The sequence below is a fragment of the Patiria miniata genome, unplaced genomic scaffold (assembly GCF_015706575.1).
Source record: "Patiria miniata isolate m_02_andy unplaced genomic scaffold, ASM1570657v1 HiC_scaffold_1, whole genome shotgun sequence".
NCBI classification, from domain to species: Eukaryota; Metazoa; Echinodermata; class Asteroidea; order Valvatida; family Asterinidae; genus Patiria; species Patiria miniata.
The window spans coordinates 19,506,625-19,528,656 of NW_024037047.1; the positions used below are offsets into that span (position 1 = coordinate 19,506,625).

Consider the following 22,032-nt stretch of genomic DNA (forward strand, 5'->3'; position numbering starts at 1 on the left):
CATAATGGGTCTCATATTTCTCATGTACTTCATTCATCTAATAATAGACATACATGTAACTCCCAGTGCCTTGAGTACCTATACTCTGTTGCGATAATGCCTGAATAGGTTTCTGCAACGTAACCATACAGATACAGATATAATTGACCTATCACCGTTCACAAGCATTATCCAATCACAGCATCTGTTGAATATCAAGTGATATTCCAAACTTTGGACCCCCCGAAAAATTCCAAACACAAGCAATTCAGTGGCATGTGCGTCTGTCCAGCATGTTCGCGAACGCACGTCAAATTTGAATGTGTTTGCTTGGTTGCAACTGCGGTTCATACATCATGTACATGGTGAGAAAAGTCGTCTCAGAAATCTGAGACAACTTCGCATGCGTACGTACGTGCAGCAAGCGCTTTGAGAGAGCGTGTGTAATGCGGCGTTGTACTTACTATTAGCGCATACCACGCATTGCACACACAAGTACCCGTGAGGGCTCATGGTCCAAGTTGTCTGAGGGGCGTGGCTAACTCGCAAACGGCAATAGGTCTATTGGAATAGTACAAGATGTGTCATCTTTTTTCATTGGTCAATTTTGTAACTTGAATACTAGCGAAAAAATTCCACACACTCATTTGGACAAGATTTTCCCTTCAAATGAACAACTTTATTGCAAAGAAATCTGGGGGAAAAAAGGATTCAGAATTTTTAATACAATGCGGATTAAAAACTCAATGATTTGGGTTTTTTTGATGCAATGATTTTCTAAAACCACCACGAGACAGATGTTATGAGCTTCCCCATTGTCCATCTTGTGTGGTATCCACTGAGGGTAAAATCCACACATGGAATATTTTATGAATGGGTACATTTTTTTTGCATTTCCACAAGTAGTGGTTTGTGGGGTCTGAATGGGATTTTTAATTATTCAAATTTTTGATAAACATCTTGCACCCCCAAATGTTGACTACCACACTGAACAGTCCCTGAAAGTGAGGTCCACAGTGAATATCGCATGAATGTGTCCGATAATGTGCCTATCTGCAAGTTGGTGTTTGTGGAGGGAAAGATTTCATTTATCGGGATCAGGTCTCGCATCCCTGCTTCTGTTAAGTGGAATATCACACGCTGAACATTCCCTGGTGTGCTGAGGATGATGAACGCTGGACCATGGATAGGTCCTGGTTCCCTGGCTGTGCAGCATCACAGAGTTGCGGAGTGATTCTTGTATGGATGATTGATGCCTCCTAAGATCTTGTGATCTCATGTTTCTGGTTTCCTGAAGATGTCAAACACTGTGCATCTTAGTAAGCAACATCTCAAGTTGTCCATTGGAAGGGAGAATCCTGTAATGTGCACACAGCAGCGTCGTCCAAAAGCTTAGAAGTTCAGCTTGGTACGTCTCCAGTGACGCCGCTTAGCATTGTATCTGTGCAAGAAAAATAGAAGGTAACAAACTTCATTACCGTCTTTCCTGCATCCTGAAACGCAACACTGAGCAGTAATGGGAAAGATTTCCATATACGAAGTTCACTGAACACCCTGTGTACAAACCCTATGAGATTTGACTGAAAAATTCTAAGTGTTTTCTAAGAAAATGCTTGTATTTTCTCACTGCTCAAATTGACTTTGATGACATTAACCCTTACCCTACTAGACCCTCCAACGCATGCCAATATGTGCCTCAAGAAAATCTCCTATGTTTTTTGCATGGCCCTCCAATATCTGCCATGTCATTTCAAGGGTAACTGGACAGGCACTCCAATACATGCCACAGAGAACAATGAGAGTCCTCTGATAACAAAGTGAGTGCCCCCAGCTGGTCAGTATCAGGCACCCTCCAGGGCCTCCAACTCCTGCCAATTGGAGCCTTCACTGTTAAGACTTGTTATCTGCCAATACACTGCAGCTGGAGGGCATTGGCATAACCAACTGACATGCAGTAAACTACCCTCAGAGAGTAAGGGTTAAATTGCTATCTGGGGGCTTGTTAGTCAATACAGAGGAAAATTAGTGAACTTCGTATATGGAAATCTTTCCCAGTAATGCGCCTATGAAATGTTAAACACCCCCCCGCCCCCCGCGCTGCCCCAGGTCCGATGTCAGGATTTGGTCACGTTTTTCATGCCCCAGGGTGGGGATTTTGGTCACTCAAATGACATTGTTAACATTGGCGTACTAGGAGAGAGACAATCACTAATGCGCTATGTCGGGACATGGTCGGGGATTGTCACTTAAATATTGCCCGAGGGGTGGGGATTTTATCACTTCAAAAGTGACAATCCCCACGTCTTGGGTGGGGCAGCCTGGGGGGGGGGGGGACAAATGATAGGTGCATAAGCATAAGAGTACACTGTACTTTCATTTTTTTTGGGTGATTTGACACAGAATGACCCTGTTGGTTTTTGGAGGGCTTAGACTTTTTGACAATCAACAATTGCAGTCTTGCATGTTACAGCCAGATTGTATCATCATGATTGTTATGTTACCTGATTTTGTTGCCGGTTCTCATGCGTACCCATTGTGGAATGGGACGATTCTGCTTCTGCTTCTTGGCAAGCTTCTGCTTGATCTTGAACGTCTTGTGGGCCGGCTGTGTGAGTAAAAGACAAAAAACAATCAGGGTTTACTTAGATCAGACAACTTTGGAAATCTTTGGAAATCTTTGGAAATCTTTCAAAAACCCGTGAGGTTTATTGCAAATTTGCAGTCACAAACGTCTCACTGAGCTGAGCTGAGCTGATCGCCACAATTGTTGATTTGGCTGTTGTGAGACATGAAACAGCCGTCCACGTGTGTAAAACAACACCCGTGGAATCATATACGCATGTGCTACCTCCATGTCAGACCTCAGACAGTTCCTACCACTGCACATAGAAATTCAGGGTGCCGTGCTTGGCCTTCCAAAAATGTTGTTAAAACTAAATGTCTACACGTTCGCATGGGGCCGGGGCTCCATTTGTCCCCTCAAATTTCTTTGGACATGTTGGAATGACAGAATCTTGGCCATCGGCCTCAGGCTCATGTTCATTGTCTATTGACAATGATTGAGATAATTGATACTGATAGGCCTAGGCCTATTATATGAAGAAAAAAGGGAAAAAATGTTGCAACCTGACATGCCTGACGCCACTTCCGCAATTAGGCCTATGTACAAAGTCTTATTATTGCCTTGGACAAGAACATTTTTTAAGAGATTTATTAGGCCTAGGGCCTATTTCCTAACAAAATTGGAAATGTTCCCAGATTCATGTCTTATCAAAATTTTTGCAATGAATGACCTTCAAGTTCAAGTTCAAGTTCATTCCCCATTTTAGCCCCATAAATGTGGCCTATTTACTGGACTGCCTCCGTAAACATAGGCCACACATCCACATGTACAAAAATCGTGTCGACGGAGCCAAATTTTGATTTTCACATTTAGGCTTAGTTTGTAGGGTTTTTTTTGCTTTAGAAGCATACTCACCCTCTTTATAGGCTAATCAGAAAGTGCTGCCTTTTTCAGATGTATATTTTTCGTGAAATTTCCAGATTCATTTTTACACGTTTGCGTATCAAAATTTCAACATGAAATTTCACAAAAATTAGACATCTGAAAAAGGCAGCACTTTCTGATTAGCCTGTAAAGAGGGTGAGTATGCTTCTAAGGCAAAAAAAACCCTACAAACTAAGCCTAAATGTGAAAATCAAAATTTGGCTCCGTCGACACGATTTTTGTACATGTGGATGTGTGGCCTATGCTATGTTTACGGAGGCAGTCCAGTATTTTTAGGCCACATTTATGGGGCTATCCCCATTTGAGATCACAAAATGAAGAAAAAAGTGGCCTACTGAACACATAGTTGCTCGTTAAATTTGGGGACTGTAATGCATCGCATTAATCATGTTATGGCATTTGTAGATCATGAAGATATAAAAAAGTATCGACAGCGACACTAGAAAAACTCGACATTAAACATCTTGCTAAACGGTGGTGGTGCAGAACTCCATCGAGTCGCAAAGTTGAGGCGATTTCAAGCCTCTTCAATCACACTTATTTCAAGGTAATCAATTTCAAATGTTTCAATACATATATTATATAACAACCAAAGAATACGTAGCCGATTGTATTTATTAAATATATCTCATTATTGAGGGACATATTTACAGTAACTTATTACCATTTTTGAAGCAGTCCGTAGCAATTCTGTCTGCAAATAGAAAGGCCGTACAACAGCGCCCTCAATGGCAATAAATCATGCGTGATTGCTCTTGAGGGCGCCATTTTCACTTTTGGAAGATCGCAATCAAAAATAAAAACAGCCGTCGGCTCATGATGACAGGGAAACTGTTCCATTTCATAATGGGGAAACGTTTTCACTATTTCCTTATTTGTGAAATAAATTTTCGTCATATTAAAATGTGACTCAATAAAGTTTTTACTTTGGTGAAAACATGCGAGAATAAATTCCCAACTTTTCTATTAGCCAAAAAAATTCTTCAAGCAATCTGTCAAAATGAAAAAGTGAGTTGCACTTTTTATTTCTGTATCCTTTTAAGAAACTTCGATTCGTCCCAATTAAAAAATAATTATCTATACGCAAATTATCTTAAGTTTATTTTATTTTAATGAAATGTTTTTCTTTAATGAAATGCTTCAGGTAATTACCACACAAAACATTTTTGTGCATTTTACCAATGACTTTCACGAACTTTTTAGTTATTGTTGAAATTATAAGATTTATTTTTCGTGGCGGATGTACGGTTGACATGTGTTGCTATCGTCAACAGTTAAGTGGCGCTCTAACCAAAATGTCTTCCAAAACATGGTTTTGAGTTTAAGAACAAAGTCTCATACTTTCATAGTTTGTCGTGGTTTAGTCTGATGAATTTACAAGTTTTCACTATTTTTCACAATGTGTAGGTATCGCAGTTTTACACTTGGTGGTTCTAGCAGAAAAGGCTGTGGATAATTTTGAAAAGTAAGGAGTTAGTTGGAACATTACGTGCGAAGTTTCTGCGATCGGACGTCCCGTGTCAGCGCCCATGCGAACCGCTGGGCATGCTGGGTGAGCTGCCGTGGTTTTCGTACTCTTCACGGTTTATATGAGACAGTCAAGCAGACCGCAGAGAAGAGCATTCACGGACGAACCAAAAATGTATGGAGGTGGCAAGCAAGACTACGTATTCGACTTTGACTTGGTGAGTATGGTGGCATATTACACGACGAATTGTAATGTTCTGATTGTCAGTCATGTCAGTAATAATTCATCATGTTCATGTGTGTAATTTGAACAATTGAAATTGAATATTTACTTTATTTTGATTTTTGGTAAAACTTGTAAAACTTTAAACATGTTAAAGGCCTCCTTTGCTTTAGCCCATACCATTACCACCCATGGCAATGGAGGTTGCCACTGGACAGCACTGTTTACCATGGTTTACACTGTCAAGTGTAGGCCTTAAAATTATGCACTAAATTCAATAATTTGAAAATTAATTAATTTATTACCAACATGTACTAGAGAGAATAATTCATTTTCTTATTTGTCAGTGTTTGTAAAATTCTGTGTTAACGTACTTTAGTAATGTAATCATGTAATCTGTGTAGTTCTCAGGACACCATGTTTTACAAGTTCCGTTCATTATAAATGAAAACCCTGCCCTCTTTCCGCAAAATTAAGCTAGCTGTCTTAGCAAACTACATGTATTTAGATGATTCCAAACACATCAAGTGATTTTTTCATGAGTCCTGCTTGTATCGTACTATCAAAGGGAAAGATTGCATTATCCAGATATCTGGTCATCACTAATTTTTCCCTTCAATGACCTATCAGCCATCAGAAAGTGATAATATGTCCTAAAAAGTCATTAGCAGGGAAAATATTGAAGTTTTTAGTACTAAGAAAACACTTAGAAAATTTCAGACCAGTCTCATACTCATAGGGTTTGTGCACAGGGTGACAAGTGATGGCCAGATATGGGAATCTTTCCTATCAAAGCCAAATGTTTAGGTATTAAGTTCCAAGATTATAAGACCCAAAACATAGTGTCTTTTCATTCTCTAGTTACATATAAATAATATAGTTTTATGTGCAACAGGGTCCTAAACTACACATTTACGGTAATTTCATTAAACGTCATTCCCCTATTTTTTTAAAGGGAATGTACATCATTGGCTTTTGCTGTAATTTTCAGAAATGAACTATTTGGGGGGTTAGTATAATAGATCAAATATTGTTACACTGACATGTTTGAAGTTTTGTGTTCGAAAATGCTGGAAAAACGAAGAAAAACAAAAATATTCAAGTAGTCTGGCTCCCTGACTCCACTAAAGATGAAATGGATCAAACATACCAGAAAATTGTAAGGAAAGGGAACCAGTCTAGCTGGCCTGCACCCGTTCATGAGCATGGAACCAATAGCTAGCAAAACAAAATTTAGACTAAAAAAGAATGGTAAATTTGGTGCAGTAATTGGAAAATAGTTAGGTTTTTCCAACGGTGGTCGGCCGACCAGCGTTGGAAATGTAGACAAATATACCATTTTCTTGAAAATGGCATCACACCAGGTGCCATAATTTTACAGGATGCTTAAGCATGTCATTTACCAACATCCTAGTAAGGTATTTCGTAACAACTTGGTAGTTTTATTTTTCGATGTTTGCAAATGTTGTATTTTCCCTTTAAATACTTAAAAAAAAAAAATTGTTTATTAAGGAAATATAGCAATGTTATATGCACCTGCTTTGTCTCCAAATGAACATTCCTTTGTTCTGTTGTGTGCAACATTTTGAGTAAATTGTTATAACAGTAAAATAGAACAGGGTCATTCCATGCCAACTCAACAAATGGTGCACACCATCACCTCTTGGATTTTTTTCTTTTTTGGTGTACTGAAAGATACTTAGGAGAAATGCAAATTCTGAAAATTTGGGGTCTCTACGACTTTTCGTTCTTGCGCAACAGCATTTTGAAATTTGAGGTGGGCGGGGCCAACAGCGCGTCGCGTCACGAAATTCAATGTTTAAAGGGCCATATATTTAAAACTATACCCCCCAGACATTTCAAACTTGGTAATCTGGGTTATTTTTTGCTGTAGATTTCAAATATTTTAACAGAAAGAAAGTAGCTTGTTTCATTTTTAAGTTAGAGGGGCCCCAAAATGGCCCAAAACTCATCTGGACCAATGTTCGGGGGGGTGTAAGTCAAAAATGGAAAATATTTTTTTCACCAAATTTTTTGCCTGTAATAGCCCCCAATTCAAACTACTTTCATGTAAAATCTTACACTTATATTAACTTCATTGAATGAGATACAGCCCTTGCAAAAAGCAAATTGTTTATTTTTACGATAACTTGACCCCCCCAAAAACCAACGTCAGACATTCCGCACCAAATTTTGCTTCACATATGTTTGAGGTTGGTCCTTAGTGAAGTCCTCTGAAAAGTTTCATGTTGGTGTCTAAATGTCTTTAGTGGATAGCTGGGCTTTATAATTAGTCTATATGTCTTACGATGCTGGTTCCGTAACATACAAGTACACGTACATAGAATAACAGCAGTCGGTACATAAAGAATATAAAGTTGGGTATGAAACTTAGCTTACATTTGTACATGTAGACAAGACAGTTGATATAATTGTTTACAGTTTCACAGGTGAAATTATGCATTCCTTGTGATGTAGTTTTGATGAAGTTGAATGAGTTGCATGATGGTTGGCTCACTAAGTTTGTATTGCCTTCCACCGCTATGTAGAAGTTCTGGTGTTGGTACGCAACACAACACATCAACAAATGGAATGTTACATTTATCCTCTCTTTGTGGCCAATAGAGAGTATTTGTTGATTCTGTCCTGTACATGAAGCGGACATACACATCCTCATGAAGTTGTGATACATCTTCTACAATAGCAATGTACCAAACATCATCATAGACCACACAAACATATTTTCCTGGGTTGAGGTCAGCTGCTACAATTGGTGCATGATGAGTTTCCTGCATGAACTAGGTTTCCCCTTATCCATAATGAAAACTAAGATCAATCAGGTTAAAACCATAGACCCTTTACTCAAACTGAATCACTTCTCTATGGTTCAGGTTAGTGCTATACTATGCTGTGCAAGTGAGAACTGGTTAATTACTACATACATGACATGCATGCTGTGTGATGAGCACATGGAAAGAATAAGACTCTCAAGTCATTTAACCTAATTTGCATATATTGCACATGTAGGTCTACAAGCAACTGTTTATTGAGCAGGAAATGGGTAGTCTTGACCCAAGTCTTTCAACAGTCGGGGGATTTTGTTGTGCTGGTTCCGTAAAATACAAGTACATCAGTACATGTACATGTATGTTACGGAACCTGCAGCATCATAAGATATAGACTCTTTATAAAGCCCAGCTATCCACTGAAGACATTTAGACACCAACATGAAACTTTTCAGAGGACTTCACTAAGGACCAACCTCAAACATATGTGAAGCAAAATTTGGTGCGGAATGTCTGACATTGGTTTTTGGGGGGGTCAAGTTATCGTAAAAATAAACAATTTGCTTTTTGCAAGGGCTATATCTCATTCAATGAAGTTAATATAAGTGTAAGATTTTACATGAAAGTAGTTTGAATTGGGGGCTATTACAGGCAAAAAATTTGGTGCAAAAAAATATTTTCCATTTTTGACTTACACCCCCCTGAACATTGGTCCAGATGAGTTTTGGGCCATTTTGGGGCCCCTCTAACTTAAAAATGAAACAAGCTACTTTCTTTCTGTTTAAATATTTGAAATCTACAGCCAAAAATAGCCCAGATTACCAAGTTTGAAATGCCTCGGGGGTATAGTTTTAAATATATGGCCCTTTAAACATTGAATTTTGTGACGCGACGCGCTTTTGGCCCCGCCCACCTCAAATTTCAAAATGCTGTTGCGCAAGAACGAAAAGTCGTAGAGACCCCAAATTTTCAGAATTTGCATTTCTCCTAAGTGTCTTTCAGTACACCAAAAAGGAAAAAAACCCAAGAGGTGATGGTGTGCACCATTTGTTGAGTTGGCATGGAATGACCCAACATTGTGTGCTTTATTTTATTTAGTTATTCATTCGAATGAAAGAAGGAGGGCCTAATAATGTTACGTATCGCAGGTGACAAACATGACCCTGATGACATTAACAATTGGGTTTTCTTGAAATTCTGATTTTTGATTCAGTTCGTAAGCTGACACTGCTGCGCTGACCAATTCATATTAAAAATTCTGATAAATTCCTCAAATTAGCTCCGCTTGGGAAGAATACCAGATTCTTTGTCACGGAACATAATATCAGCAAGCTGTAAGCGATCATGAAATAACATCTGCGGGTCAATGAACCTGATATCACATGAACTGACATTTAAGAAATCCAGACTAGATTGTTGAAACAAATTAACTACTACATGTACGGGAATGTCATTAGTGTGTTTAGAAATTGAATACTGTTCTTATTTACTAGTCACCTTTTGAATGCTACTAACAAATTGAATAACCACAGATTATAATTTGATTAATTATTAACTTTCTTACACAGAATATCAAATACAAATTGTTTGAACAACAATATTGGTGGCCAGTGAGAGCTAAATATTTATGAATATAAAAATACAGTCAAATTTTAATAGCACACATCTTTTGTGAGAGAACAGAATTGTTACAATAACAAAATTCATCAGTTAAGAAAATATTTTATATCAGCCATTTTTAGTTCAGAACTTATTGGCAAAAATGAAATTTGTTTTATTTGTCAAATTTCATTTGCAGGATCCATATCAGAGTTTTATGAGGAATCACCTGAAGCATTATGGGTACTACACAGGTAATGCACAAATTCTTTGATGAACAGTTAAATCTTTATTCTGTTTAAAAATTGGTGTTATTATTACTGATTGTACATATACAGATTTTGCAGACTGTTTAAATACTGAATAAACAAATCAAATGCTGGCTGTGGGTAAACTTGAACAAATAATGGATGAACAAAAAGCAGAAAAAGTAGGCAAGGAATAAGAGCTCAAAGGTGGAGTCAGCAGGTCCAACATTAATCACAACTCTTGTCATCGTGTTGATAAGATCAGTTGTTTACCGGTAACCAACACTCCGAGGTGCAAGATATACTGGCTACAATCAGGGATCCAGTCTCAAGTACCATTTAGCAAGAGCTGAAACATTTACTGTTGAAAGTTATAACCCTAACAATTTCCATTTAGTCAAACTCCAGGGTTTGTTGGAATCTGTTGGAGTGAGTACTGCACTGGTAAACTGATAATGCTTTACATTGGGTCATATGTAGATGTACCAACAATAATCAGCATGATCAGAGTCCAAACGTTTTGAGAAAGGTTCCTAAATTCACTCTGAGGTGCTTGGATTTTAATCATGCAAATGCCAAGTTGATTTTAACATTTGTCCTTAAATAAATAATTGAACTCAGTGTGTGTTTTACAGAAACCTTTTTTGCAGTTTTAGACCTTTTGTATTTTTTTAAATGGCATTTGATTAGGCCTAAGTCACCTGACAATGCCTGAGATGGAATTTCTGTTAAACTTTTCTGATATTTTCTCAAATGTTGGCTGTAGGGAATTAGCATAGCCTACTGTGTTAGCTGTACAAGTTACCAAGCACTTGTAACAATTCACCAAACTGCCTGGGTAACTGCACAATACACATGACATACTTGTACCACTGCTGTGGATGGGATGTCCACAGTGAATGACCACTGTGTCACACCATATCCATAATTGATTTAAGTGTTAAAGGAATCAATATAGGCATCTACTGCAACAATGCAGCAGACAAATTGCATGTTTACTGATAGTTGTTGCATTGGGCATAGCATCTTGCTGCTAGCAAAACTAGGCACGTGTTTATTTGAACAAGTGCCATCTGATTGTGAAATCATTGTAGTACCACCTCCAAGTCTTATTGTCTTCTTTTCAGTAGATGTACACGTAGGATATTGTGGTGAAGAGCCACTCAGTCAGTCACTCACTTTCTTACAATTGTAAATTTTCTAAAAAAGCCTCTTCAGTTTTCTTGAATATTTAAGGACCCAATTTTGTTGAGATGCTAGAAAAAACAAGGTACTTGAGACAATGTTATTTTGAGCAACTCTTGATAGTATTCAAGTACATGTAATTCAACAAATTTGTGTGCTTTGAAGTATAACTGACGCCCTATGTCTGTTTCTTGAGAGTGGATCAAGGATACGAAATAGACTTTGAAGATGATAAAAGTGTCAAGATGAGTTATGGAGAGCAGTAAATAATAGTTGAAAATTCTCTTTTCTTTTAATTTGCTGTACAGTTTTGAAAGTCCTGTACCCGATTTCATGAAACTCATCGTATCTTACGATGCATCGCAGCGCTGCGACGCGTCGCATCCCTACGATGCGTCGCAGCTGCGATGCGACCTGCGATCCATTTCACAAAACATGTCGTACATGTAAGTGCGACGCGTCGTAGGTGTATTTATTCAGTGACTGTTTTATGTATTTAGTCAGCGTACAGTAAAAAGTCGTCTGAAATTCAACAAAGAGTCCTCGGATCTCCGCTCGCAATTTGTTAAAACGAAAAACAAATTGGCGGCTGTGTGATTCAATTTTAAAGGGAAACAAGCTCTCAGTCGACTGTATGTAGCTACTTTGAAATTTGGACTGCAATATTCAGATATTCCATGCTAATTCAAGTATTCAATGAATTTTCTATTTACAACTCTGCACACATTGCCTAGGTATTATAGTCTCGCTTATGTAATGTTTATGACATATAACTGGCTAAGAAAAGGACTCTTGTTATTTTGCGATGACCACTAGACACATCGTAACTTGCGACGTGTTTTAAGCAGTTGTCAAGGAACTTACGACGCGTTTAACTCATCACATGTTTCGCGAAATGGATTATACGACGTGTCGCAAGTTGCGACCTGTTACGCGTCGTAACTCGAGTTGCGACGCGTCGCAGCGCTTCGTGAAATCGGGTGCTTGTCTTACAAAATGTACATGGTCTAGCTTTTAAAATTATAGATTATATTTTGACGGAATGCTCACAGTTGTTTCATCTTGATTTGTTTAGGACGTAATGAGAGTTATCGGAGCTCTGCCCATACATTCGATGAGTGGGATTGTACCCATGGATACGCCATCAGTGATCAAGGTTCTGATACTGAGTATGAGAACCAAGCACTCAAAGACGACAAAGGTATGAGTAGGGTATTACTCAGATTACAACTACTCAATTTTAAAACTACTCAAATCTCTGTTTTCTGATGAGTTTTTAAAATCAGCCTAAGTTAGCCGTGACATGTACTAAAGCAATTTCTATTGTGAATGTGGTACCGTACTTGCTCTTTTCATCATTTCAACCAAGTAGCCTATACATGTACATGTTTCTAAAGTCGACCTTTTTTCCCCTGCCGAGACTTTTTCTCTCGGATACTAACTTCTTAATTGCTAAATAACTTCATGACTAACAAATCTTGAGCAAATTAACTGCTGTGTGCTGGTTTGTTTTAACAGTGCTATTCAAACATGAACATTTCGCTTTTGCTGTTCAGTTACACGTGATTCTAACAAATGTGCATTAATTTTTACATGGCAGCTTCCTAGCAGTTCCTGCAGATATTCCAATTTTATTGTTTGGTTTCTTATGATCGGACATTTACAGCTTTGTTGGGGTTCAAACTGAGACAAACACAGTGAGTGGTAATCCGTGAGGGGTCTTAAAGTTGTCCATTCTTGAACCTTTCAGGCGCCATGTCGCCCTATGCTTCCTTACAAACAATATGGGACTCCATTATTGCACAGTGTAAGTTGCTATTACAGTTATCGCATGGCAGCTTCATCAGTCATTTCATGTATGAACATAGTACAGCATGCATGCATGGTCATTTTGCCCATAGGCCTGTTAGTCCCTGTACCGCCCCAAACCGCCCAGCCTATAGAGTACCGAAGTGTGAAGTCATCTGTCTTTGTTTTGGTTCATGCGCTGGTACGGTTAGCGCGTTGATGACAACACACACTTAAAGCTACAGTCCATCATTTGTAATTTGTGCATTTTGTTCGTTTGAAGCAACAAGAGAGTTCAAAATCTAATGAAGGATACTGAGCAACTAACCTGATGAAGTTTCAGCTAAGCTTCAGCTGTACATTCCGAGAAAAACAGCATTCTAAGATCTCAATTTCAAATCAAAAGTTACTAAATCTTGTTTTGAATTGTTTTGAATTGCAGCTATACGCGACGTCGCGCACTGATCCGACGAATTATAACAACCGCGCGCGCGTGTGCGTCGTTCCAATACTTGTGCGCGCTGCGCTGAATAACAAAACGAACTACTACTTTAAATTTTCCTACGGTGCTTCTTAAGAATCACCGTTGGAAATACCTTCTTTCGTTGATTACTTCAAAATGACAGCTTCCCAGAAAGAATAATTTCACAGGGAGTTTAGTTCCCTTACTATCTTTCAACCAAGGTTGTTTTTCAACAATAATTACGCCAGTTACTTTTTGGATGGCTGCAAATGATGGACTCTAGCTTTAAGCCATGCGTCTGAACCAGAAAACTCGCGAACATTTTGGTACTCTATTACTCCCTGTACTTGTACCACCCAAAACTGCCGGAGCACTCTATTTTATGTGCTATAATTGGTTAAATGCTTTCACATCTACCATGCAGGAGTGTGCTGGTATGGCAGTCATTGGATGTGGATTTTGCCTTGTAATGAGTGTATACATGCTTGATCTGTTTTGAATGGCTTTAAAGTTCACATTTCAACGATACATGTTATCGTTGTTTCATTAGGGCAAGTAAAAAAAAATTCCAGTTGATCGTCCCCGCCCGCTTCCTTTTTTGAGGCTGGATCAGGTTTTTTGTTAATTTCAGGCATATAATAGGCCCTAACATTTTTTGAAAGATTTTTGAGAAGTTCAGATGCTTCTAAATAGCTTTGCTAAATAAGCACTCTAAGAAGGTTTTGTGGTCATCAACTAGTAGAGAACTACCCAGAGCTATCAAATAAAAAGGGCCTCCTCCTTTATGAAGGCACATATCGTGCTAGCTAAATATGGCTATTTTAGCCTCTTTTTGAGAAAAAAAGCCGGACGATCAACTGGTGTTTTTTTTTCACTTGGCCTTATCGTTTATGAATTGCTCAGTTATCCAACTCTAATGCGACAAGTTATGAGCATACATATACATTCTCTACTGGTAGAACCATAGGATACTTTTAAGGTTTGTTGTAATTCAATACATAATAATAATTTTTGTAATGAACGCCACATATCTTTTGCATTTTCAATATGCACATCCAGTAATTCATCTGCGTTCATTATGCACCGGTTTAAACCCTTAAATAGGTCACAAAAAGCCGCACATTTCCCCTGAGTTTAATGGATGTCTCTGCAGGTGTCTCCTCTGAACTCAACCCAATCATTCTGTGACCATAACAATGACGTACATCAGCTTTATGTTTTGACAGATCTATGCGTTCATCTAAATTGATGCACATGCCTTGAGGCTAAACAGGATATTTGCTCATGAATACGCTGTATATTATGAATACATTTCATTGCAGTTCTTATTACAAATAATATGGTAGTCAGCGAATTGTTTATCGAAGCTTTTTCTTTGACTGAATGGCATGTTCATTAGACTGTGAGTCAAATCTGGAATTACTTAAGTCAGAACGTTGCAAGATTTTGTTCTGTTATAATTAATGGATAAAGAATGGAGCCTACATGTAAAACAGGTACACGTTCACAGTGTCGGTGCTGAATTTGGTTTTATTTTAGCTTTTTGCGAGCTGGCATTTTATGTACATTATATAGGCATACATCTTCAATATTTAACATGTAATGGAAATTCCATGTAAAAGTTTGTGGTCAAGTTGACCAATTAATATAATATTTTAAAAAGTGTAATTATGATTATTATTTTTTTTTAAATAGTAACAACTAGATATTTGAGATTGTGATAACTTTCAACTCTAGCGTGTTGATTTAGTATTCCGATTTTGTTCTTGATGTATACATATGTTTTTAATACCCCTGTGAACAGATGTATACATGTAAAGTCTGATTTTCTGGGAGTCCTTGTTACTTCCTGAGTAATCAAATACCCAGCTCGGAGCTGTCAAGTGCTGCTCATGTCAATCAACTGGGAACAATTGGCATTGTTTGTCTAATTGTTGCACAAACTCACCATGCAGTAGGCTGTTGTTGAACCAGTAGCAGGGACTTGTAATTAAAATGGATCTTGTCAATTTGCTTAAGTGTCCGCTTGTTGACTTAGCTTGTTATTGGGATGGTTCTTACATTGTACATGTTGCAGTGGACACAGTTCATTAGCATTGTAGTCTTTTTGCTGGAAGTGTGTTCGTGACATTTGCCGTGTGGATGTCAGAAATGTAACATTCATCAGAGCATATAGCAAGGAGTGATGCTTGCATAGGGGTTTTTTGAAATCTTTGCTTCGTCTTCGGCTTCGGCTTTGCCTCCGACTTCTGAATCACTGAGAGGCAAACATCAACCGATTGAATGTTCCTGAAGCATAACAGGCACCAAAATGTAGCTGGAGTTCCAGAAGTTGGGGGCCTAAAATCTCCTTCAGCCGAAGCTGAAGCCGAAGCCAGTCGTTTCAAAAACGCTCATAGTAGTGGTTTGATCACCTTGCAGATTTTTACATTAAACATCATTTCTTCATCTTGTTGGAAATGCTTATTTCATGTTTATCTTTTTAGTATTAGGCCTACCTTAGGTGGCTGTTTGTGTGTTTTTGCTAATTTGTTTATTCTGCACAGACCTGCTTTTGCAAAATGCCATGAATGTGTGTGTTTACATGTATGTGCAGTGTTTTGCCTTCATTTGTCTTTTGGCGTCCGTTTATTGTTGTCAGACACGAGGGTGATCTTTATTTTATTTCATGTTTGGTGATTTTATAATGCCAGCAGAAAATGAAATAACAGTGGAATGATGACATTTATTCATTTGTAATCTTTCAGCCAATGTACAGGAAGAGAAGAGAACAACTCAACTTACTTTCAAATATCAAGCTGGAAAGATGGTAAGTCAATGCAAAATTTCAACTTTTACACTGTTTTATTCAATTGAATGCAACATTGTTAGATTGTAAATGTACATGTAGTTATAAATAATAAACTTCTTGTTATAATGGCAGTTTATTTTGTCATGATTAAAGGCATATAAGATCATTTGCTTGTCATGCATTTTGTTCGTTTCCAATCATAACACCACTTTGGCACTTAAAATCCGAAGAAGATTGTTCACAACCTAACCTGTTGATGTCTCAGCTCAGTGGATATTAGTACTACTGTACACTTTTCGAGAAAACAATGCAAAACCATGCGCAACCTTTTGATCACGAAACATGATTTTTATGATATAACTCTTTATTTCCAACAATTAGTCCATTGACTGATCGTTGGAAATTACCCAAATTTCTTGATTTCTTATAGATGACCAGCCAGACGGAATAATTCCACAGTGTGTTTTATACCAGTACATGGATGATCTTAAAGGGAAAAAAACATTTGCAAACATCGAAAAATAAAACTACCAAGTTGTTACGAAATTCCTTACTAGGATGTTGGTAAATGACAGTCTAAAGCATCCTGTAAAATTAGGGCACCTGGTCTGAGGTCATTTTCAAGAAAAATTGTATTTTTGTATACATTTCCAACGGTTGTCGGCCGACCACCGTTGGAAAAACCTAACTGTTTTTCAACTACTGATCCAGATCAATACCGAGGTTTTTTTTTCAGTCCAAATTTTGTTTGTTATTGGTTCCATGTTCATGAACAAGTGCAGGCCAGATAGACTGGTTCCCTTACCTTACAATTTTCCGGCATTTTTGATCCGTTTCATCTTTAGTGAAGTCAGGGAACCAGACAACTTGAATATTTTTGTTTTTCTTGGTTTTCCAGCATTTTCGAACACAAACTTCAAACACGTCAGTGTAACAATATTTGATCTATTATACTAACCCCTCAAATATTTCATTTCTGATCAAATTACATACAGCAAAAGCCAATAATGTACATTCCCTTTAAATCCATATAAATTTTTGATAATAATTTGGAAGAATGCAAATGATCCTACATGACTTTAATCTGTGATTGATATTTGGACCAACAGGTGCCTAGACTCAGGGAACCCAGGCATCTATACGCACAGTCTAAAGATGGAGGCTCGCAGCAGGCCCCTAGATGGTCAGTAGCCCCTCCCCCCCCCCCCCCCCCCCCCCCCACCCATCCCATCACAAATCTGTAATCGTACAGAATAGTGCGTGCCTCTTTTCAACAGTAAATTCATATGATTAAACAGAGAATTTTGTAATTATGCCAAACATGTGATATCTAATTTACTGGTTTTGTTTTGATTATTGAAAGTTATATTTCCATCTGTGTGGCAAGCATGGAGGTCTTACATGTATACAGGGTGAGTCAAAAAAAGCGGAACCCAAACCACCAAAAATGTATTTCATATTTAATAAAAATATATGTAGCACCAAAAATAATAATGACTGGAAAGCCAATTTCAAAAGCTACTTTTAGATAAAAAAAATTACTGAAATTGCTCAATCCGTTCAAAGAATATCACATTTAAACGCAATGACCATAAAACCTGTCTCGTCCAAAAAGCAATTTATTGTGTGTTTTGACTGTTTGGAACAACAAAGAAAATGACACAGAATACTTGTTTCAACAACTGTCACCAACTGTAGAACACAATATTTTGATTAACAACTGTGGTTAGGCAAACAATATGATTTATAAAATCTACTTTTTTTAAAAGACGGGCCTTCAAAAGGACTTTGTTGCATATTGTTAACGTTTAAACTAAGATTTCATCACTGGTGATGTTTGAAGACAATTGTGACGACGATTCTTGAAATCGCATTTTTTGGACGAGACAGGTTTTAGGGTAATTGTGTTTAAAGGGTGATATTTTTTTAACGCATTGACCAATTTCAGTATTTTTTTCATCCAAAAGTAGCTTTTGAAATTGGCTTTCCAGTCATAATTATTTTTGGTGCTGCATATTTTTTAAAATATGAAATATGATTTTTTGGGGTTTGGGTTCCGCTTTTTTTGACTCACCCTGTATCAAGCCTGAAGTGGTTCAAGTATTGTTCAATTACATTGTACATGTATTGGCTTACAGCAGTTATTTAACCCATACGTTTCTGCACCAACCAGAACTGTCCTGCCTGTTGTCCTGCCCCAGACCACCCAAACAAATCATTTTACAGATTCTTCATAACACCATGTACAGCAATGTTGTACACATGTTAATGGTTGCTCTGTATTTTCCTATAATTGTAACGCTCAGGCCAGCTGATGTAGAGGTATTATCAAACAGAGTCTGTCATGTTCCTTACGTGCCAAAGGAAAGGGAAGCATTCTATCAACCAAGTAAGTCAGCACTCAAGTTCCAATATTAAACTAGGATCGATCTGGTGGATAATAGTTGCTGTGACATCTCTCCATACAATTAGTTGCTTGTTTTTGATGGACTTGGAATGAAAAACGTTAAAACTTGATTAAATGCATCAGCTCTCTGCATTTGCTGCCTTATTATGGACCAATAGACTGAATTTACGAGTCGGCCATACTAAATTTGGCTTTTGAAAGCGAGGTAAACTCTTCATTTGTCATGTTTGTAGAACTTGTGAGTAGAAATGAAAGCAATGACTTAAAAGTTCATTACAAATGAATACCAGCCTGCTCTGATGAATACTTAATAATTTGTAATTCAACATACCCTAATGTTTTAAGCCACATTTAAAAAAAAGTTGAAAGTGAGGCTTGGAGCACACTCCAATCATAAAATAGTCTGTCACCATCCCATTCAACACATTGCAGTTTATAAAATGGACTCAGGGAACATGACTGAAAATGGTTTCCTTGTGAATAAGGTATATTTGCTTGAGTTCGAAGCACACCCATTACCTATACCCATAGTATATTAGCTTAGTGAAAAATTGGTCTGGTTGGTGCCTATCATCTGATCATCCTCAGACCCACCGTTCGTAATAATGTGATGTAATTTGACGTGAATGTTGACATTTGATTTCAGCTGGTTATGAGAAGATGCCTCAGCCATCTGCTGAAGGAGAAGGGAGAGTCGTGTACTTCAGCCCACCAACCAAAGAAGCATATGTAAGTCTCTTATGTACATGTATCTACATGTATGCTGAGAACATTCTGATTGCGTGGACTGCTGTACATGTTGCCTCGTGGTTAAGGGCATTGGGTTCGTGGTCTGTGGGTAAAGCTGCGGGTTGTGGGTTTGAGTCCAGCCTGGGTCATGGTGCGTGTGCCCTTGAGCAAGGCACTTTGTCACTCGTTGCTTCTCTCCACCCAGGAGTAAATGGGTACCTGTGAGGGCAGAGATGGTTATTGTGATTGAATTAGCTTCCTTGCGCCTAACAGGCAGCATCGAGCTGTATACTCCCCAGGGAGCCGAGATGGTATTAGGAATGTTTCATGGGCCCAATGAGCAGGGGTAATAATGATGTAGCGCCTTGAGCACCAGTCCTGGTGGATACGTGCGGTTTATAAATATCCACTACTATTATTATTCTTATTATGTGTTTAAGATAGAGATGAACATGTATAGTCCATCACAAGTCCAGTCCCATTTAAATCACAAGTCCATCACAAGTCCTGCAAAACTTGTGATGGACTTGTGATGGACTGACAGGAGCTTGTGACGGACTGGACTACATCCCTGGTTCAAGACAATAAACTGAGTTTGCAGAGTACATTGTATGTGAAAGGAACAAATGATTTGTAAATCTGTGTACATCTGTATACACCAAGTTGCCAATAAGCACCTTTCTGATACCAATGTGCAATTTTATATAATGTGTAAAAAAAAACAGGGTTGGGCATCAAAACCGGGTACCCAAGTACCCGATCACAGGTGTCAGGGACCAGCCCTAGATTATGGGATCGGTTACCCGGCTGTAACCAACTTTACAAATTACATTTAGTAACTCCTCAGACAATGAAAACGAGATTTCCCATTTATGTGCGTTTTAAGCTCTCCAGACAACTTCTGGGATTTAAATCTGGGTTGGGTATCTTTTACGGGTACCGGGGTACCCGTGTTTTACTTCACTAGGGTACCTGGTACCCATACTACCTGTAAATGCACACCACTTTTCATTAAGTTGGTTACACAACTTAGAGAATGCTTCGTGTAACCAACTGATCTGATACACCGTGCCCTCTGGAGACATGCACACAATAGGGAACAAAAGATTGTGTACGTCTCCACAGGGCCATTTCTATAGATGAATACGTCTCCACAAGATTTTCACGAAATAGGGATTTTACTCAAAAACTAGGAATTTCCAAGGTGGGTTGATCTGTCGCAAATGGAAGAGTTTTAGAAAAGGGATATTAAGTCCGAATTTCAGACAAGGAAATTAATTGTGGTTAAAAAAGAGCATTTTGAAACTTCACTTTCAAACTCGAAAACTTTACTACACGAGAACAAAGAAATGTTTCCACAAGAATACAAATTTCAATATGCGTGTGTTGAAGTGTGTACATGTACATTAGACTTTTCTATCTTTCATAATTTTAGATTCATATTTCTGATAGAATATGCTTTGCCCAGTTGCATACAAACTAATTCAGTCTGTCGGATTTAACTTAGAACTTTGACCTTTAACCCCTTCAGTTTCTGAGGTCAAGGGTCGGAGGTAGTAGGAGTGGTTGTCCACTGAGGGCAGTCAAGATCAAGACTCCAGAAGACACGACGCTCGTCATTGAGGCAAGATTTGAGAGTGGGAACCTGATGAAAGCAACGCAAGTGTAAGTGATTGCATTTCACAAATGGGTTAGAAAATAATTTGAAAACCAGAAAACTCACACATAAAAAAGACTAGCACCAACAGAGTGGTTCTATCAACTGAACCCAAACTCAATGCAATAAAATCTACATGAAAAGGACGTTTACAAATTAGGGAACCGCCAACATAGGGCTGGATAGCTCAGTTGGTAGAGCACCGAAACGGCAATCCGGAGGACGCAGTGTCAACTTCCGCTCCAGCCAATTTCTTCGTTCAACTTTTCACTTGTTATAATTCACCTAAATTTAGTTTCAACTGATTATTCACTTTAAGTTATTTTCAACGATCTGTGAATTGTTTCAAGTACATACTTCAACTTCTGATATTTTTTTTTTTTTTTTTTTTTTTTCACTGGCAGATCTGAGAACGAGTATGAACTACAACTCCGCTATGATCTGTACACCAACAAACACACACAGTGGTTTTATTTTAGAATACAGAACATGAGACGAGGCTTCAAGTATCGGTTTACTATCACCAACTTCATGAAGGTGGGTTACGTCAGATAGGGGAGTCAGATTGGCGTACTTTCCTCGCCTTCCACCGCTGTGACCCGGGTTCGAATCCCGCCTGGGCCAACATGTGGATTGGGTTTTCAGTCCCTGCCTGATTCCATTGGTTTTCCCCAAAAATATTCTGGGGTTTCCTTCCACCTCTAAAACTGTAATTTCTTCTCATTCTCTCCTCTCTACAAGTTTCTTCAGGCTTGCGAGCTACAGTGCCTAGGGTGCTTTCGAAGAATCCTTGGTTTCATTACGAGAAATCAATAAAAATATAAGTACACAAAAAAGGCGTACAAATGTCAGAATTTTAAGACAACTTAGCATGGCTGTTTTCATTAATTTACTTTTTTGCCTTCAAAAAAAGATCCAGCTAGGATCAAGAGGTCAGGCCTTCTAGCTTTTTGATGTGTATTTTCCAGGTCGGTTTAGTCAGTAAGGAATTTGTAACAGTTTGTTTTATGTTTTTTGGGATTTTTTATTCTTACCTAGCCTGGAAGTTTGTACAACAATGGAATGAGACCATTATTGTACTCAGAGATTGATGCGCAGAAGAGGAATATTGGTTGGCATAGAGCTGGCGAAGACATCAAGTATTACAAGAACTATCTCAAGTAAGTACTGACTAAAGCTTTAGTGAGATAAGTAGCTGGCTT

At 38.2% G+C, this 22,032-nt stretch overlaps 1 protein-coding gene across 2 annotated transcripts in view; it reads left to right on the forward strand.

The window, feature by feature from the left end:
- Positions 1–4,748: 4,748 nt before the first annotated feature.
- The window catches only part of LOC119724900, a 55,108-nt gene continuing 37,824 nt past the window's right edge, over positions 4,749–22,032 (forward strand). The window contains exons 1-10 of one of the 2 annotated variants that reach the window (XM_038196204.1): positions 4,749–5,172; positions 9,762–9,816; positions 12,071–12,196; positions 15,994–16,055; positions 17,147–17,220; positions 18,344–18,426; positions 19,091–19,173; positions 20,705–20,838; positions 21,235–21,367; positions 21,869–21,990. In XM_038196204.1, the coding sequence (XP_038052132.1) occupies positions 5,077–5,172; positions 9,762–9,816; positions 12,071–12,196; positions 15,994–16,055; positions 17,147–17,220; positions 18,344–18,426; positions 19,091–19,173; positions 20,705–20,838; positions 21,235–21,367; positions 21,869–21,990 (968 nt within the window). In that variant the 5' untranslated portion in view covers positions 4,749–5,076. The remainder of the gene's footprint in view (positions 5,173–9,761; positions 9,817–12,070; positions 12,197–15,993; positions 16,056–17,146; positions 17,221–18,343; positions 18,427–19,090; positions 19,174–20,704; positions 20,839–21,234; positions 21,368–21,868; positions 21,991–22,032) is intronic. The other variant, XM_038196213.1, reaches the window with a different exon arrangement.